The sequence below is a fragment of the Emydura macquarii genome, unplaced genomic scaffold (genome assembly GCF_026122565.2).
Source record: "Emydura macquarii macquarii isolate MOO-44397 ecotype Brisbane River unplaced genomic scaffold, CSIRO-AGI_Emac_v2 contig_450, whole genome shotgun sequence".
In the NCBI taxonomy this organism is placed as follows: domain Eukaryota; kingdom Metazoa; phylum Chordata; order Testudines; family Chelidae; genus Emydura; species Emydura macquarii.
In genome coordinates, this window is record NW_027130587.1 from 16,273,832 (window position 1) to 16,294,403 (window position 20,572).

The 20,572-nt window shown below is 43.9% G+C and overlaps 1 protein-coding gene across 1 annotated transcript in view; it reads left to right on the top strand.

Annotated features, from left to right (window-relative positions):
• Positions 1–3,247: 3,247 nt before the first annotated feature.
• The window catches only part of TBX4 (T-box transcription factor 4), a 49,842-nt gene continuing 32,517 nt past the window's right edge, over positions 3,248–20,572 (top strand). Inside the window, exons 1-2 of the mRNA XM_067537716.1 lie at positions 3,248–3,403; positions 6,198–6,292. Of these exons, the coding sequence (XP_067393817.1) occupies positions 3,248–3,403; positions 6,198–6,292 (251 nt within the window). The remainder of the gene's footprint in view (positions 3,404–6,197; positions 6,293–20,572) is intronic.

Below are 20,572 nucleotides of genomic sequence, written 5' to 3' on the forward strand. Positions count from 1 at the left end.
CCAGGTTTGCTCTAAGGGGGGATCTTTAGGAAGGGAGCTCGGTGCCCTGTGGGGTGTCTCAACGCCCTGCTCGTGCTTTGGAGACTGGCAGGGCAGGAAGCTGCGGACTGGGCCCTGCTGGGATCCCTCCTGCTGCTGGGTCGCGAATTCCTGGGGTTGGCTGTTTTTATTTGTATTTTTAATTCGATTTCGTCTCTCAGCTCTTGAGATCAGTTGTTCCCCGGGGGCAGATTGTCCAGGCATAAAGCAGAGCAGAGGACGGCTACCTCGATGCCTGGTACCGTTAATACTAAAGAAAAGGGCCAGGCTAGGAACCCATTTATTTCCTACAGGGCAAAGCCGAGAGCCCAGACAGCGATGGGCCAGAGGAAAGCTTCCAGTGACTCTCAATAAATAGATGAGAGCAAGGGCAATATATCGGCCTATGGCCGCGGTTCGCTTTGATCGCTTTCTACAGTCGAGAGGCGACTGCGTGTAAAACACGATCTGCATTTTGTGTATTTCATTCAATACATTAGGGTTCAAGAACTGGCTTGTTCCAGGTGTTGCCTGATCTATAGACTGTGTATTAATTACACGAATTAATGCTATTAACCTGCACCGATAGGCTGGGCAAGTTACGTTTTAAATATGGCCTTTGGCTGGATCTAAGGAAATATCAAAGAGGATGTCTGAAACTCGCCACAATGCAGCGTTTAATGCGCGCTGGGTGTGCGCTGACCCTGCTCTCCATGACATTGTAACTGGAAATCCCCATGGGATAATCTCTGTCCTGTGCAAAACACCCACTCGCTAGCCCGCTGGAGATTACTGGGGTTCGAGAATCCTGCAGCCGATTGGAAGGCGCAAATAGCAGAAATTTTAAAAATCCCTACTGCGCGTACATTTCCGGCTTATATTTAAGGAACTCATCCTACAGCGCTGATGCTGCGCCTCCAAAACGAATCGCCCAGGATTCACGTAAACAAAATAAATAAATCAGGTGCTGTTTCAGGCAAAGGTACGTGCATGATATTGACAAGATCTGGGGATAAAGGCGCCCTTCGCTCGCCGTGCTTAGTGCAATATTGTACATGAAAAGTACATTTGCACAGTAAAAGTCCAGGTTGAGGCGCAACAGCCTGAGCAGAGCTGTCATGCCTTATCTTTATTGGCTTTTCCCAGTCTCTGTCCAAGTTTAAGAGAGGTCTCCTTTTATCTGAGTGAGCTTGCACTTAGAATGTTTACACAGGGCAACTTTTTGTTTTAGCCTTATTACCAAGGTTAAAAACGGACTTCAGGCAGGAGATAAACGGGCCAGATTGCACTGGGGGAAGATCTCAGGGCTAGAACCTGGGCAGCCGCTGCCCAGATCACAGAGCAAAATAAAACCAAACAGCAAACCCGCTGCGTGTTTTCCAAACCAATTTAAAATGAAGGCGAAGTCCCCGGCCCCTATTGCAAATAATGTCAGTGTAACAGATCCCTGCATAGCCCAAAGAAGATCGAAGTATAACGTTGTGAAGATATTTTCGGGGAGTATCTGGCAGTGGGATGGAGGGGGTGAAAGGCAAAAGTGTAACACACTAACTGCAGCTCTGCAGGAAAAGTAAATCTATAACGGCCTGGTGAGAGAGAGAAAATATCAACTTGATCCCAGGTACTTCATGGGCCCGAGATTTAGCCTGGATACTCGGTGGGAACTTTCCAACCAAGGCCATGTAACGGTGCAGGGACTTCTTTGTCTGACGAGGAAAAGCGAACGCAACCGTTCGTTTGTGTGTTGTGTAAAGGACGTGGGAGAACTCCCTCTAAAAGTGTCCTTTGTGGATACAACGCTGCTGTTTGTACCGCTAGGACCGAGGCAAGGGAAACATTGGCTTTCTGGATCCCTCCGTGTAACGCTTGAATGGGAGGACGCCGCCTTTTTAACGTTAAAAAGAAAAACGAGCGAGATGTGTTCCTGGTAAACAACAATTTAGTGTCACGTCCAAGACCGAGCGCGGTTTCTACCCTACGCGCCGGGTCGATTCTGCAGTCCTCACTCAGGCAAAACTCAGAGGTGGGGTATAGCCCGGCTACACAATGTAAACTCCGGCCGCTCTGTTTGTTACCGCTAACCTCGCTTTTTGAACCCAACTGTTGAATTCGGAGCGAATTGGAAGTGCAGGAGTGTTTTGTCACCCCACCCCTCCGTAGACATGTAATTCATTCAAGATTTCTTCTGAGTTATGCTGTGTCACTAGACTGGGAAACCTCAGGCCCGGATTGTGCATAATCCAGATCAGGCAAAGAATTAACAAAACGGGACTCAAAACCAGGGCCCGGTTTCTTACTGTCTGCCGCAGAAACCCGCCAGGGATCCCGCAGCGCGTGTGTTAGGGGAAGGAACTTTTTAAAAGTCAGACCTGAAATCAAGGGACCAGTGATTTTCCCTGATCGAAAACGAGCCTCGGGGGTTAAAAATCAAAGTGTGGGTTGAAAACATGCCTCCTCCTGGGTAAATGCGCGTAACAAAATCGGAGTCAGCAGCCTGAGATGGGGGGGGGGGGTGTTGCAGAGACCTGGGGCGCCCCCCCCGTTTGTAGGATCACCACAGATATTCATCCCTCCCGGCTGTTCTGGCTGAGCAGGATCCTCTGATTTTCCAGATTCCCCGTAGCCTGTCGGCTGGCGCGGGGCTGGACACGTCCAGCGCAGAGCACAGCCAGGCTGGGCCCGCTCAGGTGCGCGGGGCTGTCCGTTTGAAACGCCAGGAAACCTGCGGACCCTCCGGGCTGGGCTGGGAACGGGCCCGGGGGCAGCTCGGAAACCAGCTGCAAAAACGGGGGTGGGGGAAGCGTCTCAGGCCATTGCCGGTCCGCGGGGACCTGCTGGGGGGGGGGGGCCGGGCACGGGTCAGGCCTGGGAGACGCTGCTTGGCCCGCAATGGGCCCGACCCCGCCGCCCTTGCAATGGGAAGGCTGCCTGAGGAAGGGCGGCTGGGGTGGCCCTAGGATAGGCCGGGGCCGACGGCTCCTGGTTCATCTATTTACGCTCCAAGGGCCTGATCCTGCAGGGCAGATTCCCCGGGAAGTCGAGGGCGATGAAACCTTTGCTGTAGGGATCGGTCCCGCGGGGGTCCCCTGGAGTCCAGCGATCTCTCCCCTCCCCCCTACCCCGCCCCAAAACACGGCGGGGCCCTTCCCGTCCGCGCACAGCCCCTGCGCGTTTCTCAGTGCCAGCAGCAGCCTTTGGACTAACCCCGCGTGTCCCTGTCGAAAAGGAAATGCTCCAGGAGAAAAGCTTGTCTGAAGCGGAAGAAGGGTTCCCGGCAGCCCAGGCACCTGGACATGCGGAATCCACAGCGGGCTCCCCGGCTCTCGGCGTAGCAGGCGTCCGCAGCACTCCGCTGGGCAGCCCCCAGGGCCAGGATCCGGAGCAGGTAGGCGCCCTGATTTACACAACAGTCGGCATCTTGCTGTCTCCCCTACGCCGCAAACCGCATCCCTCCCCTGCCTCTCCCTGGTGGACTTTCTCAGCACCCTCCTTCCACTCCCTGCACAGCACCAAAGAGCACCGGCGTCCAAGCAGCGCGGAATCAGCAAAGCCATTTTGAGGCAATACATTCCCTTCTGCCCCGATCTCTTCTTGCCCCGGGGATTGAGTTTTTATGACATTCTTTGCTCTACACTTCTAGGGATCTCAGCAGAATACTCGACAAATGCTTTCTGTGAAAGAAGCCATAACATAAAGCATTTTCCGTCACTGCCCCAGCCAGCAGAATTTTAAAATGTTTCCATTTTTCTCCAGGTTTTTTTTTTTTTTTTTTTGCTCCCCTTTTATCTCGCTGCATGATCTGGTTTTCTTTGTCGGACGTTTTAAAGACTGCCATTCTGTCTTTGCACAATCTACCAAAAACTGCAGTCGCTGTTGGCAATCAAAATTCAAGATCAAAGGTGCATCAAAACCAATCGCACTATCCAGAGTTCTCAGCAACAGGTTTTTGTTTGAAGGTCTTTATTTTTGTTCAAATTTAGCTCCTACCTTTTTGACCCCATGGACCTCATTCATCTGCATTGCTACAGAAACGTGCTTATGCCCACACTGTGATTTTACATGCCAGATTATTGACTTGCCGTGTACCGGTTTTGTAACCCCACGCTCCAACCAGGTTATGCATCCTGAGATTTTATACAAGAATTAAATACAATTATGCTTCTCATGCCAAAAAGGTACGACTGTAAATTAGATTGCATTCAGTCATGCCTTCTGATTGGCCAGGGGTATTTAGTGTGCTTTTTTATAAAGTGTTGACAACTTTCCCATATCAGAATTATAACCTGTCAAGGAGGTAGGGAGGGGGAAAAAAGGAAGCAAAGATGTAAAACTATGTAGTTTGTATTTGCTGTTTAAGCTAAGCTATTTAAAAAAACCTATATAAACATAAATGCACTAAGTAATAGTAATTATGCCTCAGGCTTTTAGCTCAATTTACCTCTGTTTTTCTTCCAATCTCTAATATCCAGCCAGGTGCTCCAAAGGGAAAAGAGAATCAGAAAAGAAATGTAACTATAATATGAAATGCAGACAATCCGGGATAGGTTCTAGAATACTATAATTTTTAATAGAAAAAATATAAACCTCTCAAGACGATCAGTGTCTCTTTCACAATACAAGACATGATGTAGATTTTTCCTAAGAGTTTTTTCTAAGAGGTCTTTCTAAGAGTTTTAACTGCAATTTTTAGCATGTTGGGCTAAATTTTTTTAGTCGATTTTTAGGAGAAAAACATTAACTTTAAAAAAAATCAAAATCAAAATGAATATAAATATGACTCTGGAAATATGCTTCAGCAACACAATTATCCTGTTCTTAAATTATATATGCATTATTATTTTTCTAATTGATGCATTTATCCTTAGTTCTATAAGTGTCTCCTTTTACAGTTCATTACCTGGATAATTGATATTTGCAAAACACTTTAAAGATGAAGAGCACATTTTGATCTGTAGTTCTGTAATCTCTCAGTATTCCCTTGAAAGTAATGAAGCAATCTAGGAGTAACGTAAACATACAGATTAAAACTGGATTATCTCAAGTGTTTTTACATAGGACTGCTCATAGGAGGGTTTGTCTACATGGGGAGTTATTCCAGAATAGCTAATTCCTGATTTTTATTCTGGAAGAAAAGCATCCACACATAGTTAGAGTCCTTTATTCCAAATTATTTCAGTCCACTTTGGAAATGGATTTCATACATGGAGTTAATCTGGAATAGTTAATCTGCTATATAATCACACTTTCCTTTATTCCAGATTAATTTTCATGTATAGCCAAGCCCTGAGTAAAGTTACTTGTGTATAAGTGTTTGCGGGATCAGACCCATAGTGTGCACTGAGAAAGCACAGGATAATATATAATGTATATGCATCATGTCATTTATTATAGATTTTGTTTTATAAAAAACACATTCTATTAAATAACTAACATGCTACTAGGTTGGTGGGGTGGTGGCCTATAGGACAGTCATGTAACGGTTACTATTCATTTTAAAACTTGATTCTGAATAAACAAAAATGGTTAATTCCCTTCAAACTTAATGTTTTGCTTTCTTCTCATATAAGGGTGAGTTGCCACCCTGACTATTGCTGGCTTTTTGTCAGCTAATTGAAAATTAAACATTTAACAGGTAAACATTCTCCTACAAAACTCCACCCTTTGCTGTTGCTTCCCCCCCTCCTCCTCCCCACAACCTTACCAGAACATTTTAGAGCAAAGTATAGTTGCACACTTAATTTTTTTTTTTTTTTTTTTTTAGGATAAGTATTTTTCTTACCTTGAATTGAGCAGACAGATAAAAGGTTGGAATTTATTTTGTTTTGTTTTTACCTGTCCCTCGTCTTAAAAGGTGTCACTTTCTGTACCGATACACAGTTATATGTGATCATATCAACAACTCTTAGAGCCATTACTCAGATGTCTTTTTAAAAAAAATCCATTTGGCTGCAGTATTCTTGCCGGATGTGAAACATTCTGCAATTAAAATGGATTCAGTTTGTTTCTCTCATTTTTGGCAGTAGGTAATGGAATTTTTAAGGTTTGATTCTGTTCCTGTCGCAGTCTGTACTGGTTTGGCTGATTTTTTTCCAAAGAACATCAGTTAACAGCTTTGCATAGACTGATGGTACTCTTCATGATGGTGATTTTTTTGTTTTTGTTGTTTTGACTTTTTTTAGACAATAGAAAACATCAAAGTTTATCTCCATGAGAAAGAACTATGGAAGAAATTTCATGAAGCTGGCACCGAAATGATAATAACCAAAGCAGGCAGGTTGGTGAACATACATTTCACACACTTAATGTCTCTGTTCTATATTAAATGTCATTACTTGCTTAGAGCAGAATCTTCCTAAGGACTGGGAGACCTATGGCAAATGATTGAATGTTCTGAGATTAGGACTTGATTTAACACTTAAAGTTATGCACTTGCTTTAGTACTTTGCTGAACAGGGTCATAAGTGAGCACACAATTTCAGAAAAGCAAGGGTAATGTCTAAGACAATATACTTTTGTTTCCCAATAAGCCTAGTTTAGTTTTAATGCTCGATGCTAATATTTCATTTGATTATTTGGATTTCTAAAACTTTCAGGCCTATTGTGAGGCCAGTTCTATATGTGACAGCAATTCCTTCATTGGAATTGAGAGAGAAATGACCTACTCTGTATTGAATGCTCTGTGGTATACTTGGAAGCCTTAGCAAAACGAGACCTTGTTATAAGCCGTGGGTATCAAACCTGTGTTGACTGGAGGGTAGAAGTTGCCATTTTGTGGGAGTTGGTTAGCATGGGTCTGCTTTAGCCAGCACGCCATTGCTTTGCATTAAATGCTATTCACAGGTCAGTGAGCTTGATTAGTGTTAGCTACCATCATCTTTAGGCCACAGCCTAACAGTGAGAGAGGGCCCAGACCTGTGGCATGCCTCAATTCTCAGTGAAGTCAATGGGATTGGAGGATGCACAGCAGCTTGTAGGAGCACCCAGTGTGTTGTAGGCCTGGTCTCAGAATCCATCTGCAATCTGGCGTTTTACCCCACATACGCTGGGTGGTTCCCAGTGTGTTGTCATAACAGAATCTCCCAGCCGTGAACGTGCGACCGGCTGCAAGGCCTCAGTCTAACAAACTCTTCTGCTCAGGTGTGATGCCCGTTGGCGTCAACGGAAAGGTTGCCCTTGACGTCTGGGGAATTGAATCAGGTTCTTGTTGTCCAAAAATAAAGGATTACCATAAAGATGTTTTAAAACCCTTTTAATTCTTTTTAGTGCCACCCTTTGACAGTAAGTGCTGGTTTAATACCAAAGCACCTCAGAGACTCAGAAAGGTGTAAAGAAGGGCAACAAAAATAGTGTGAAATCACCAGAAAACAATGTCCAAGTCCATATAGCGATAAAATTTCTTCTATGAGGCCTGATCCATAGCCTCGGTAGTCAATGGGAGGCTTTCTCTTGTCTTCAGTGGGTTTTAGGTCAGGCCCATGGTTCACTGGGGCTAAATCTGGCTGTAAGATCCAGACTCCAGAACTCTGCTACAATATGGCATGTGGCAGGCTCTCCAGGGTGATGGTGGTCTGCTTTCAACCTGTAAGGAAGTTTCCTTATAGGCCACCTTTCTGCATTATTGCTCTTGGAGCATTTAAAGGATTGTCCACTCCTCCCCACGCCTGTCCAAAAAAAGTGTTGCTCCATATCTACTGGCCGAGGTAGCGAGATACACTAGACTCTTCCTTTGGAATAACGGAACCTATCCTACCAGAGAGATGAGGTGAAATTGTGTTTAAAGTAGCTGACATAAATATGTCAATATTTACAACGGGTTGGCTATATGACCCAGTCTGGCAATTCTTATGTAGGTAAGATCCGGTAGTAATTGGCTGTATAAAGTCTTAGGGCTGTATCTTGAAGCCCTTATTCACACTCATACGTCTGTTCATTTCAGTAAGATTGCTACTCACATTAGTAAAGACTGCAGGATCAGGACCTCAAATATGGGCCTTTAATAGAGAGAGCGAGAGAGAGCGAGGGGCATGTAATATCTTTACTAAATTCTAGAAACTAAACATCCCAAATGTGTATGTTCTCTCTGTAGAAGTCTTAACTTAGATTGTTTAAACAAATCCCTGCGCACAGGAGCCAATCCTGAATTCTGCGTGTGCTTAAAACTCCCCGGGAAATCCTACTTTTGGTTCAAAGCTGCTTAGACGGGACAGGGTGGTGCTGGCAATCGTGCCTGGGATGTGGAGCCTTTTGCTTCTAGAAGACCAGGGCCAAATTCTCTACTGGTGAAAATCAGTGCCGCTCCAACATAGTCAATGGAGGAGTGCCAATGTATGCCAGCCGAAAATTTGGCCCTCAGCCTGAACCAGGGCCTCGTAGCGACTGACAATTCACTAGCAAACAGTGTGAAATAAGTATGTAGTTTCATTTCTGCGGTGAGTGGACGGTTACAATCAGCTTCAGCACAAACGGCACCTTACGTTCTTGGCAATCTCAGCAGCGCGGCCAAGGACTGAATGGGCCTTACTCCTATCTGATACAGCTAGGTATAATGCATCCATTGATGCACTGGCTTCTAAAGGTGATCCCTCCATGTTGGCAGGGTGTGTGTCCGTGTCCGTGTGTGTGTGCTCTGACAATGCTTGTGCCCGTTCTGCAGTAAGAGTGGATGTCAGTCTCCTCTAGGCCTGTCACTCCAACAATTCCCATCAGCATTGAAATAAAAGCACCTGTGATAGATAATAAAAGAACGAATCTTACAACAACTAAACAACTAAGTCCAGCCACGTGACGATAAGTCTGATTTAGCTGCACAGTTCACAACGGATCAGTGTGCAAAACTCTCCAGTACCAATTCTAGAAGCAGAACAGTCCAGCAACATAAGAGTGGACTTAGGTTCCATCCTTCCTGAAAATCTTATTTCGCCCAAACCATTTCAATAAATAGTGACAATAATCCCTCCCTCCTCCAATGACCAATTTTAAAAAGAGGAGACAGATTGTGATGTTTAAAGGGGTCTTATACCAGGCTCTCGTTCTGTGTGTGCCAAAACAAAATAGGCACAAATTATGGCTCTGATCCTGCAACAGACTGTGTGTGTTGGGACATGGGGGTTCTAGGCAGGCACAGGGATGCACTCATATGCACTCCATTTTAGGATCAGCTCACTTAAATGTCTAATTATTTAATTTCAAAGGGTAAAGAAGAAAAAAAAGGAACATTTTTTTTTTAATTCTAAACTGAAAATGTAACTTTAATGGCTAGTTATTTCAAAGGAGGGTGAAAAGTAAGATCAATGGGAAAGCTAGTTTTATAGTGATGGTGTAAAATAGGCTTTCTCAAATTATAAGCCAAATACTGATCACTCAAGAGGCATGTGTTTATTTCATTTGTTGTCAATCTGTATAACTCCATAGACCAAGTCAACTATAAATTACCAGGAATTTAGGACTAAGAATTACTTCGGGGGATTATTGCTCCCTTTTAGGGCTGATCTGTAGGAGACATTTGGAGGACACAGCAAGCTCAGTACTGAAATCGGAATGATGCTCTTGCCAAGAAAGCTTGATTTATAAAGTGGAAACATCTTTAAAATGCACTCACTATTTTTTAATGTTTGACTCTTTCATTGTGGGAGGGGGAAAAAAGGAGATTATTTTATATTAAAAGGATCATCAGATGATAAAAAGTTTATGTTAGCAAAGTTCCCCGAACTCTGCGTAAAACCATTCTCCTTCGCAATGAAGGATATTTGATATACAAAGAGGATGTGAAACGTTGTGCTATGCAAATCAATGCCTTTATCTTTTCTTTTTTTATTTTTTAAAGGTTTGTTCTACTTCTCAGTGTGTATTGTCTTAATTATTTTAAAGGACCACATTAAACATAACACAACAATTAAAAACCCAGTCCTGCATTCTTTGCACATTTGCAATTCCCAGGAGTTTTGGGTGTGCACAAATGCAGGATTAGGCCCTTAAAGAAATGGTGGAAATTTAAAGGAAAATTTGCTGTCCCTTTTTTAATGCAAAAAATTCAAGATTTGCATTTGATTAAATGTAAGATTAATATCTTTGACTGCACTGTGGAGCCAACGTTGCCCTTATTTACACACAACCCACTGATTTCAATGGCTGTACCGACAGTCCTGATCCTGCAAAGAGGAGCACATAAGTGAAACTCTGTACTTGCATGGAGACCAAGTGAAGTCAAGATGTGCAGCAATCTGGTGATGTGGTTCTTTTTGCAGCATCGTGGCGTAGATGTGGATTATTGTGTGTGAAATGTTAGAAGCCAGGCATTCAACTCTAAATGATAGATTGAGATACTCATACGTATTGATACAAGATGGGTTTTCAAAAAAATAGAAACTCTTTTCCCGATAGAAAGATAACCCCCAAACATAGTTGGCTTGAAAAAAAGGAGGGTTTGTGCATGTGTGAGAAAGAGAGAGAATTTGTTCCTCTTCCTTGTATATACTTGCTCTACTGTATGTATCACCATATGTACATTTTAAAGGGTGCTCCGGGTTAATATACCCTCCTCTCTTAGGGCAATGGCGCTCTTTTCTTTTGTATTTAAAGCATGTAATAGTCACAAATGTCATATGGTGGAGCAACTTATATGAAAAGCAAACTCTACTCCTTCATGGCAAGTTGCTTTTCTATTCTGTCCCTATGCTCTTCCATGCAGCATGAAATTCAACAGGCCCTGTAGCTGTAGCTATCTTTGTGGCTAAAATCTGTCTCTGTCTCAATTCTCCGGTGGGCTTGACTCTCCACACCCTCATTCGTTCAAGTAGCCTTTACTCACACGAGTAAGCCCATTGGTTTCAGGATTTCTTTTCCCCTTTTCCAGATTGATCTGTCCTCTAATTTTAGGACATTTTTCCCCCCTGAGATGCCAGTTTTACAGTTCCTACCCAGAACTATTCCACTGCCCATTCCACAGTCACCTCAGAGGATGTATTGAGACATCTTTACGGCTAATCAGCAGGGAATGCCACTCCACAGGGCATCTGACCCCCTTTCTGTGCAGGCCTGACTGTAAAATAATATGTAAATTCTTCTGCAGTGACAAATATCCGAATCATAATAATAGTGGGTTTGTAACCCTGGAGCGGGTTTCAGGGCAGAATATAAATGTGCATGGATACAAAGCCAGCCTCAATCTTTACTATAACATCTTTTAAGAACTGCATATGAATGGATGTACATTGTTTTAAGCTCTTCTAAGGACTTTCTTGCAACATACTGCATAAAAAAACTTTCACTTCCGTGTACATGGAAAAGGTGCAAACCCCTGTGTGATTTTTAGATTTTGATTTAAGAGTGGCTTATTTCACTTTAGCTTCAACGAGTTCACAGTTGACGTCAGATAAACCGAAACACCCTGGCTCAAGGTCACAGGGGTTTGTGCAAATCAGTTAAATCGTTTAAATTCACCCCTTAGATTAAGCTGGTGAAACTTGTCTTGTGTAGACATGCCCTGACAGGTTAAGATTTTCAGTCCGCTAGGAGATATGGATGCCCAGTTCCCACTAAAACGAAAGGGAATTGCGTGTCCAGAATCCCTTCAGACAGTTTTGAAAATTGTTAAAAACTTTTTGAAAAAGTTCAGAAGTTGGAAATGAATGAGTGATTCAGAGACTGTCTGACCTACCTCGCCCCACATTCAGGGTTCTGCAGTTACCCTCTGTGGGGAATCCGTGAAATCAGTGGGAACAAAAGCAGGCTGGCTTTCGGCTCGGTTGCTAGAGATGCCAACAGCTCCAGCAAGGAACATACAGTTTCTTGAACTTGGAACAAGTCAGAGAAGTGAAGGACAATATATTTTTTTAAGTCTCCCCTTTATTTTTTGTTAATGAGTTGGGATGTTAATAATTAAATATGTTTCCAAAGTGTTTTCAGTTCACTTTTAGATCACTCTCATGCTACTAATCCCTGGCAGGGCAGGTCTCCAGTACCTGGACTGCTTGTTTGCCTTTGCCTTGAAGGGTACAGAAGCTAAAGACCCTCTCATGCTGGACCCAGAAGGATCCAATTCATGCTGAGGAACTAAATCAAATATTGTAAGCAGTCTGAGTGCTATTATGAGCTAGATCCACTCCTCCTCCTCCTAATGTCTCCTACGGAGGGTGTAACACTAATGGATAAACACCAAGGATAAAATTGGCTGTCTTTAGAAGAAGTTAAAATCATTATGAAACAGCACAGAGTTGTTAACTGCCATAATTCTTGTGCCATTTCTGTATGGGTTACCTATATACTTTGCTATTTATGCTTCATTAAACTTAATCTAATTGTAACTCATCCATCCTCTGTTATGGTTTGGACCTTTATAAAAGAATGCTGTAAGTTTTTAAGCCTTCATTGGGGGAAAATTAAACTGGAGGTAAAACATCTTATTGCAAGAAGTTTGTCTAGGTTTTAATTTGCTACGGGGCAAGAAATGGAAATGATACTAGATCATTAAAGCCATTGCATAGTTAACCAAGTTCCCAAGCGTATGAGAAACAATGTTTTATTTAAAACTTTGATGAGTTAGCCAGAAAAATTTAAATATAACCTCCCTTTGCCAAACTAGAAAAATTCCCTAGCTGTCTGACCCCCTCATCATTGGGTCACGGTCCTGCCACCAGATAAATCTCTCCTATCTGTCTATAGACTGAGAGTTCAATGTTGCTTGTGTTAGTGACAGTGAATTTGGGGCTGAAAAATGAACTACTGATGAGAACTCCTGTTGAACCTGTATTGTTTGTTATTCTGAGGCAAGGATCTGGCCTGGGCTAATCCAGCACTTCAAAGCTAACTGCTCTTACTTTGTATACAGAGCGTCCTAGCGGAGTGGCGTGGGTGATAAGAGAAATAAGGGACCGGAGAGTTAGGCTTCACTAGGAAAATGGGACCCTGCTGAAAAACTCTTTGATCTCTTTAAAGCATTTTCTGAAAGCAAGAATCTATCAAAGAAGGAAATGCCATTAAAAAAAAGCTAAAAGAAACAGTTGGCATGACCAAATTTGTATGTATTTACCTCTGAAAACATTTTAAAAGATGCTTTATGTTGACATGGGAAATGTTTGTCACAAAGGGAAAAAACAGAAGAATAAGGAAAGATCATTAAAAAGAAGAATTTTGTTCTTGAAATAGCTACACATCATTAGTTGGTTTTCTGGACAGTAACGGCACAGTGTAAAATTTTCACTTGTGCTTAAGTCCTATTTTTCAAAAGGCATGGGGAGGAGGAGGGGGGGGGCCTGGATTTTCCCATCCCTGGGAGAGAGGTGCCTATCCTGCATAGGTGCTTTTGGAGATCCCGCTAGGTACTCATCTAGCCTAAACACCTTTGAAAATCTGGCACTTTAGACTCCGAAGTCTTATTGAACGTTCCTCTGAAAAATGGCATGTAGGCTCCTAAATCACTTAGGTGATTTTGAATATTTTACCCAAATGCAAAGACTGATTTAAATGCTTAGTGGCAACTGGAATGTCTTGTGAACCAGCCTGTAATGTTGGTAGGGCCTAATTGAAACCCACTGGAGTCAATGGCGTAAGACACCCATTAACTTCAGCAGGCTTTAGATCACGCCCTGGGTGAATACATTGGTTCCTTCCAAAACTGCAAAGAAAAATTTGGTGCTACCAGCACATCACGCTGTCAGCCACCTGCTCTTGCTTCCATTCAATCTTCTCAGAGAGGGTGAGCGGTAACGGCCCGCCCACGTTGTATCACAACTTCCTGTTCACCATGCCACCATGGGAGGTTCAGAAAAGAAGCCCATCTTTTCTCAAGAGCAGGCTAGACGCCTCACTGAAAGGGAAGGTTAGGGGGTAAAAAGGGCATTAACAATGAAGGGATGTATAGAAGCCACTTCACGACCCAGTCCAGACCAACCATGATCTGATGTCCCTGGCAGAGAGACGCACGCAGCTTCTTGGCATGTCTGGTATCAGGACTGAGTATGCGAAGGAGACACAAGCCTTACAGCAGTGTTTCCAAACTACTCGTACTGGTACCAATACTGGTGCATTAAGCTTTTGCGACTGGCACGCAGAGTTCCTCTTTCCTACATCAACAGTAAAATACTGCTAGATCCTGGGCTGCCGTAACTGTCCACCTTCAATTTTAATGCACCTACTCTCCAATCCCCCATCTCCCAAACAAGGATCCTTTTGGGTTAGGGCATGTACAGCTGAATAGATGTTGGGGTCCCCAGTTGGTACCACTGAAATTGTAAACTGGTACCCTTAAAGCTGGCTGCCCTTAAAGGCTGGGAACTCCTGGCCTTAGAGGAATGAGTCTTTCTCTCTGTTCATTCTGCTGCATTCACACAATTAAACGCCAATTCAAATGTGTATGAACATCAGAAGTTTTGGCTCCATGTCAGTAACTGCTGCATAGTAAAGGGGATTGGACTGTAAAAGAATAAATAAATAAACAAAGGACGCTTATTCTAACAGTTCATTTTAAAACAATTTGTGAATATCATGTAGAGATAAAATGTGCATAGCACAAACTCAGCTAAGCAAAGACTGCTTCATTATCAGAGCACATAATTCACTAGCACGTCAACTCGAAAGCTTTTGAGGGCTCTAGAATTGTGCTGCTTGCTTATTTTTCTTGCTCTTACTGTTTTTGTTACATTTCATCTGTATAGCGCCACAGGGAAGAATTTAGCTGGGGCTGTTCTGTTGCCCTGCCAACCTTTTCATAGGGGTTCTGCCGTCCCCCCCGCACAACCCCTCACCGCCCTTCAACTCCCAAAGCAATGCACACCGTATTTTTGCTATCTGCAAGCCTCCCAAAAGAGCATCGATTTGCAGATTACTTAATGGCAATTAAGAGCCAAATGACATTATTTTTAACATAAGGTGCTGGCCTCCCCCAGGGATCAGGCAGAACTTTGATGGCTTGATCATTCCATTGAGGATGCCTACCTTATGTGAACATAAAGACAATGTTAATTCTTCACCACTAAGCTCCAGTGAGCCACAGTTAATACAAAACAGGAGCCTCGGTGCATCTGCCAATACTGGGAAATGTGGGGAGGAAAATAGGGATGTACCTTTAAAATCCATTCCTAGACCAGTGGAGATTTTTGGAGGGATGGAGAAGAACAATAAAAAAGACAGCTGGGGGGGTAAGAATGCACCTGAGATGCAAACAGGGTGTGACCATTCCTCAGTCTGGAGTTGTTGGGATTTTATTCTGCCTGCTACAGTGCAGGAGGACTGCAGTAGAGAGTTGAACCCCCTCTCCTCACCTTCAGAGGTGTTGGTTCAGGCCCATGTGTGGGCTAGTCCCTGGAGATTCACATCTGCTTTGCAGTTGGCTGATATAGCAGGACTTGAACTGGGTACCTCTAGAGCCAAACAAATGAGTCTTTACAGCTTGAGCTAGAGGGCCACGCTCTGTAGTGAGGGGCTGTAACAGATTCATGTCTTCTGTGGAGCCTACGCCAAGGGTGATGAATAGCAAACAGTGACCAGTGGGATATACCCAGTGCCTGGCTTGCTTGCTAAAAAAAGCACAAAGGGGAACAAATCAGTCCAAGAAATCCATGACTCCTATTGCACGGGGTCTTGGTGTAGGGGACTGGCTTTCTCCACTGCTCTTCCTTCCCCTATCCACCGGACAGGAGGGGATGCAGGGTGGGAAGGGAGTAGGGCTAAGAGAAAGGAACAGACCCATGAGAAAGCTGGAACCCATGCCTAGAGAGCTAGATACACGGAAGGCGTCTCCTACTTCATTCCCATGGTCCCACCCCAGGCTGCCCGGATTATGGTTTGACTCTGTGACCCCTTCCAAGGGCGGTCAGGGAGTTCACAACTACAGGCAAAGCTGCTTAAAGCAGCAAAAGCTTTCTGCTATGTTTCCTGGCTGGCCTCTGTGGTTTCCACAGGGGAACATGCTATTTAGCATGGCCAATCCCTGACACGTCTTCATTGCTGGTCCCCTCCTTGGGGCCTATGTGGATATTGTACAGAGGGGCGTCCGGTGGCTGTGTGGAAGAGGAGAAAAGGGACAGTAGATTCCTAAGTGACAGTGTGGGCCTAGCAGTCACCTCTGTGGGCAGTAAATGAAGCCCACCCATAGCAAGAGCAACCCATTGAATCCCAGGAGGCAAAGGAGACTCGCAACCCTTGCAGTATCTATTCCACTTTACCTGTTTTGCAACACACCCAGTATTTGGTGTCTGCGTCTTCCCTTCCTCCTAATTTATCTGTAGCTCTTTCCATTTTGGAGACAAGAGCAGTGGTGTGAGGGGGATTTCTAAGGCGCCAGGAGCATGGTGAATGCCGGGGGGCAGCTGGAAAACCTCTGATGTGACAGTTCTCTCTGTGCTGACGTTTCAAGGAGCTGCTTCGGAACAGCATTAAAACAGCACGCGCTGTTCTCCTGCGTGAGTGAAGAAGGCTCTGGCAATCTGGGGGCCATACCTGCGACACAGTGCAAGACGCCTGATGTCTGGGATGGGACTGGGAGGCAGCATTGCAATTACTTCTGTTTCTGGAGCAGCAACACTGGCAGATGCCCTAGCTTTGGTAACACAATGCACTGGAATATCCCTTTGAACGGGGGCACCTGTTCAAGGAAGCACTAGTTTAACAAACAAACCAGCCAGTAATAAGCCCTGTACTGAGCCAGGCAGCCCATCAGCAGTGGCTGGAAGCCTTTCAGTTCATATCCTTTTAAAAGGAACTGAAGGCTAGCGGGCAAGAAGCGGCATTTTAATTGCACTTCCTTAGATGTAATGGGGCTGACGGTCAGGCACAGACCTTCATGAAGTGCAGCAGCTTGGAATTTCTGCATTTCCTCCTGTCTTTGGTCATGTCCCCCCACCACTCCCTGGCCGTAGATTTCTTATGGAGCAAAAGTCATCTGTATTCACTACAGATAAGTGTAATCGAGCCGGTCGGACTATGAGGACAGGAACTACTCGGCATTAAGCCCAGGTCTAATACTGATTCATTCTGTGGCCTCAGGCAAATTATAAATAACCAATTTATATAGGGCTGTAAATCCACACAGCGCTTAATCTCTCTCTCTCAGTTCCCCCATCTGTAACCTGCTTGGGGCAGGAGCCATCTTTTTGTTCTGTGTTTGTACAGCACCTAGCACATTGCGTTCCTGGTCCACAACGAGGGCACTTAGATGCTACAGTTATACACATAATAAGCAGGAATAAACCTATTTTACCTTCCTTCTTCAAGGAAGGTGTTCCTGAAGATTAATCTGCAGTCTCAGCACGCAGCAGCCCCTGGTTTCAGATGGGACAGGAACTGAAAGTAACGTACAGTGAGACAGGCTATCATCCAGGTAGTCCGTGCCCAGGCACAATGACAGAGTACCAAAGCAGAATCTCACGAGAGAGTCAAACTTGCTACAGGTCAATGGAACTAGTCACAGCAATAAGATCAGCGTTCAGCTGTAACTGTTGCAGGATCAAGCCCTCAGCTAAATCTCACTGGACAAAAATTCTCCTGAGAGCAGGCAAAGCATGCAGACATTTGGCGGCTTACCAGGACTTGCTAGCGGATATATAGCCGCACTGTAAGCATGTGTGCTCCCTGTACAGCTCTGTAGAAGTGCTTCCCCTACTTTCTCTCTCAGATTGGACCTTCTAATAAGAGCCCAGGCAAAACTACACAATACTAACACACTCTGTCTTTAACTCTTGAATCAAAACGCGGACTGCATTTTGGAGCCTGGCTCCCCAGTGTGTTGTGCATCCTCACCAGAAACACATGACCTGTGTCTGTATCATATTGCACAGAGCTATTTGCTAAACCAGGCTTTGCCAAGGGCTTGAGAAATATGTTTTCATTAAGAAAATTAAAGTGACAAGTCCCTAGACAGCATGTTAGTCGCATGTTATTTGGTGCCAAAATGTAGCAGCTAATAATACTAATGCAAAGTCCATGCAGGGCCAGAATTACTAACTAAACTCAATGCTTTCCTGGAAACATGCAGAGAGTTGGCAGATTCCACTCTGTCTCAATCTATTGACTTGCGAAGTGTAATGCTACCACTGCTAGATACTGAACGGTTTGCAAGTTAAGCAACACCTACAATCAGATGTGAGTTCCCATTTGTTATCCTTAAAGAATTTCAGCTGTGTATATTATAGTAGTACTTTGGCTTTTTGTATTTATTTTAGAGGGCTATACTAAAGAACATTATAAACTCAGGCATGTCTACACTATATGAACTCCATATGCTGAAGCTTAATTTTAAATGCCATTAAAAAAGCACTTAACATTTACAGTATATCAGTCTGGCTACTTTAGCAGCTTGGATGTAGTACAGTATGTGAAATAATTGGGGGAAAAAGACGTTCAGAAGCTACAGTTTATTAAAAAACTTCTGTAGAATCCTTTATTGGTACATCTCAATAACTCCAAAATCGTATTGCTCACATTCCTTTTTTAAAGTCAATTTTTTCTTTCATTTCATTTTTTAAGTGTAATTTTAAGACCTAATGGGGGGGGAAAAAAATCTTGGCGTTCCGATTGGATTCCTTATGCAATTTTTTTAAAGTGTGAATTGGGCTGTGTATTCACAAACTGAAATGTCCTACTGTATTTATACAGGTGCTTACCTGTGTGAGGACAAGGTTAAAAGGAGTGCACAATTTATGAATGAAAATCAAATATGCACATTGGTAAACCACCCCTTTTTAGTCCCAACTAAATACATAATAAACAGCTGGAAATTATGCAGGGTGCTAAAAGAGTCAATTCAACAGAATCCTAACAGGCCCCATTTTGTTGCCTTCTCCCCAGCAGTTACAAAATGGCGGCATAGACAACAACTACCACGTATCTCACAGGCAGAGACTGTTCAGCTGTCACTAGCACCCGTCACTTCCCTTAGCCCTTCCAACTATCCCTTTTATTGGCTGGAAGAAAACTGTTCATTAAAAAGAGAAAAAGGGAGGAGGAGGAAAGAGAATTTAAAATGCCGTGTCTATCCGTGGGTGGGGGGAAGGGTCTTTCTGACAGGCCCAGCTATTAATCTGGACTAAACTCTCATTTAAATTGCCAGGTATTTGGCCGGAGTAATGACATCAGGATTTGGCCCATTGTGACAATGCTGTCTCAGGGTATAGATATTTTCATCCGCTCACCCCCTTTTTTTGCTAGTGAAAATGAGCCGTCACTGCACATTGATGTATTGGGTTGTTTTGTCTTATTGCTTAATGAGATGAGCCAGTTTGCACAAGTAACTTATTATTATTGGATGAGGAAAGGCTTGGTTTTATGGAGCCAACAGAAAAGTTACTCATAAGATTTAAGATGCGTGATCCTGCAAACCCTTGCTACTTAGTATTTAGTCCCCTGGAAACCAATGGAAGTAGTCACATGGACCAAAGCTACCTGCACCAGTAAGGGTTGCAATCTCACACATTGTGATTGTATACATTAATTTCCCAGTCACATCGAGCTGTTGTTTTTTTAACACGGTAAATGCTGCTCAGGAATATAACACCTTAGGGTGAGATTTTCTGCTTGTGTCAATTGGCACAACTGCTCTGGCTACAACCACACTGTGCCAAGTGACACTAGCAGGGAATTTGACTCAGACACTCCGTTCTTGAGCAGCATTTACAATATTCCGTGAAAGTACAGTAAAGTCAATGGAGCTGCACCTGTTTACATCAGCATAGACTTTGACCCTTAATCTGCCTGCCTCCCTTGGAGAGGGGAATCCTGGGATCTCTGAAGCACGGTTCTACATTAGATCACTATTGAAACTTTTTTTCCTGGCCATCTCCCTTGATTATCAAGTCGTGTCGTCGTCGTGTCCCCCCCCCCGCCCTCCCCCCCATATGATGATTATTTATTATTTGTATTACCCTAGCACCTAGGAGCCCCAATTGCAGAACATGACCTCCTTGTGCGAGGTACTGTACTGATACAATATCTCTGCCTAACCATTGGATGTTTGTAATTTCCAATCAAAATTCAGTGCATGGGGAACTACATGTGTACGAGTTTCCCCAAGATAACTTCTCTTTTAGGTTGTTAGCCTGACCCTGGGAGGCAGATATCCCTTCACAGGGGAAGTGCAGCATTCATTGTTATGTGGTTCCTTTGCCCCTTTCAGACCCATGGTCTTTGTCAGCAGTTGTTGTGCTTTGTGTGCCCTCTGGAAGGCACAAAGCCGATGATCCTGAGTAGCTTTTAAAATCGTCAGCAAATACCCCAGCTTTTTTAGGGTGGAAATCACATCCAGGCCGAGGGCCTGTACAAGGTCCAGTGCACCAATTAAGGGCCTACCCACTGCTCTGAGTATGCCTTAAGGGTTGCATTCTGAAAATGGTCAATGCAAGGCCTACGTAGGCACCATGTAAGTTCCCTTTTTGCTCTGTTATGAGGGTGAAAGGGGGACTTCAGTGGTGCATAGATCTTGTGCTGGCTCTCTGCACAGGGAATTTTCCAGTTCCAGTTTCCAATTCTCTGCACAGGGAATTCTCTGCACAGTTCCCTTTTTGCTCTGTTTTCTAGATGGGGTGAATTTCACCTTTGGACCTTCACGCTTTGTCCTCTCTGCTAT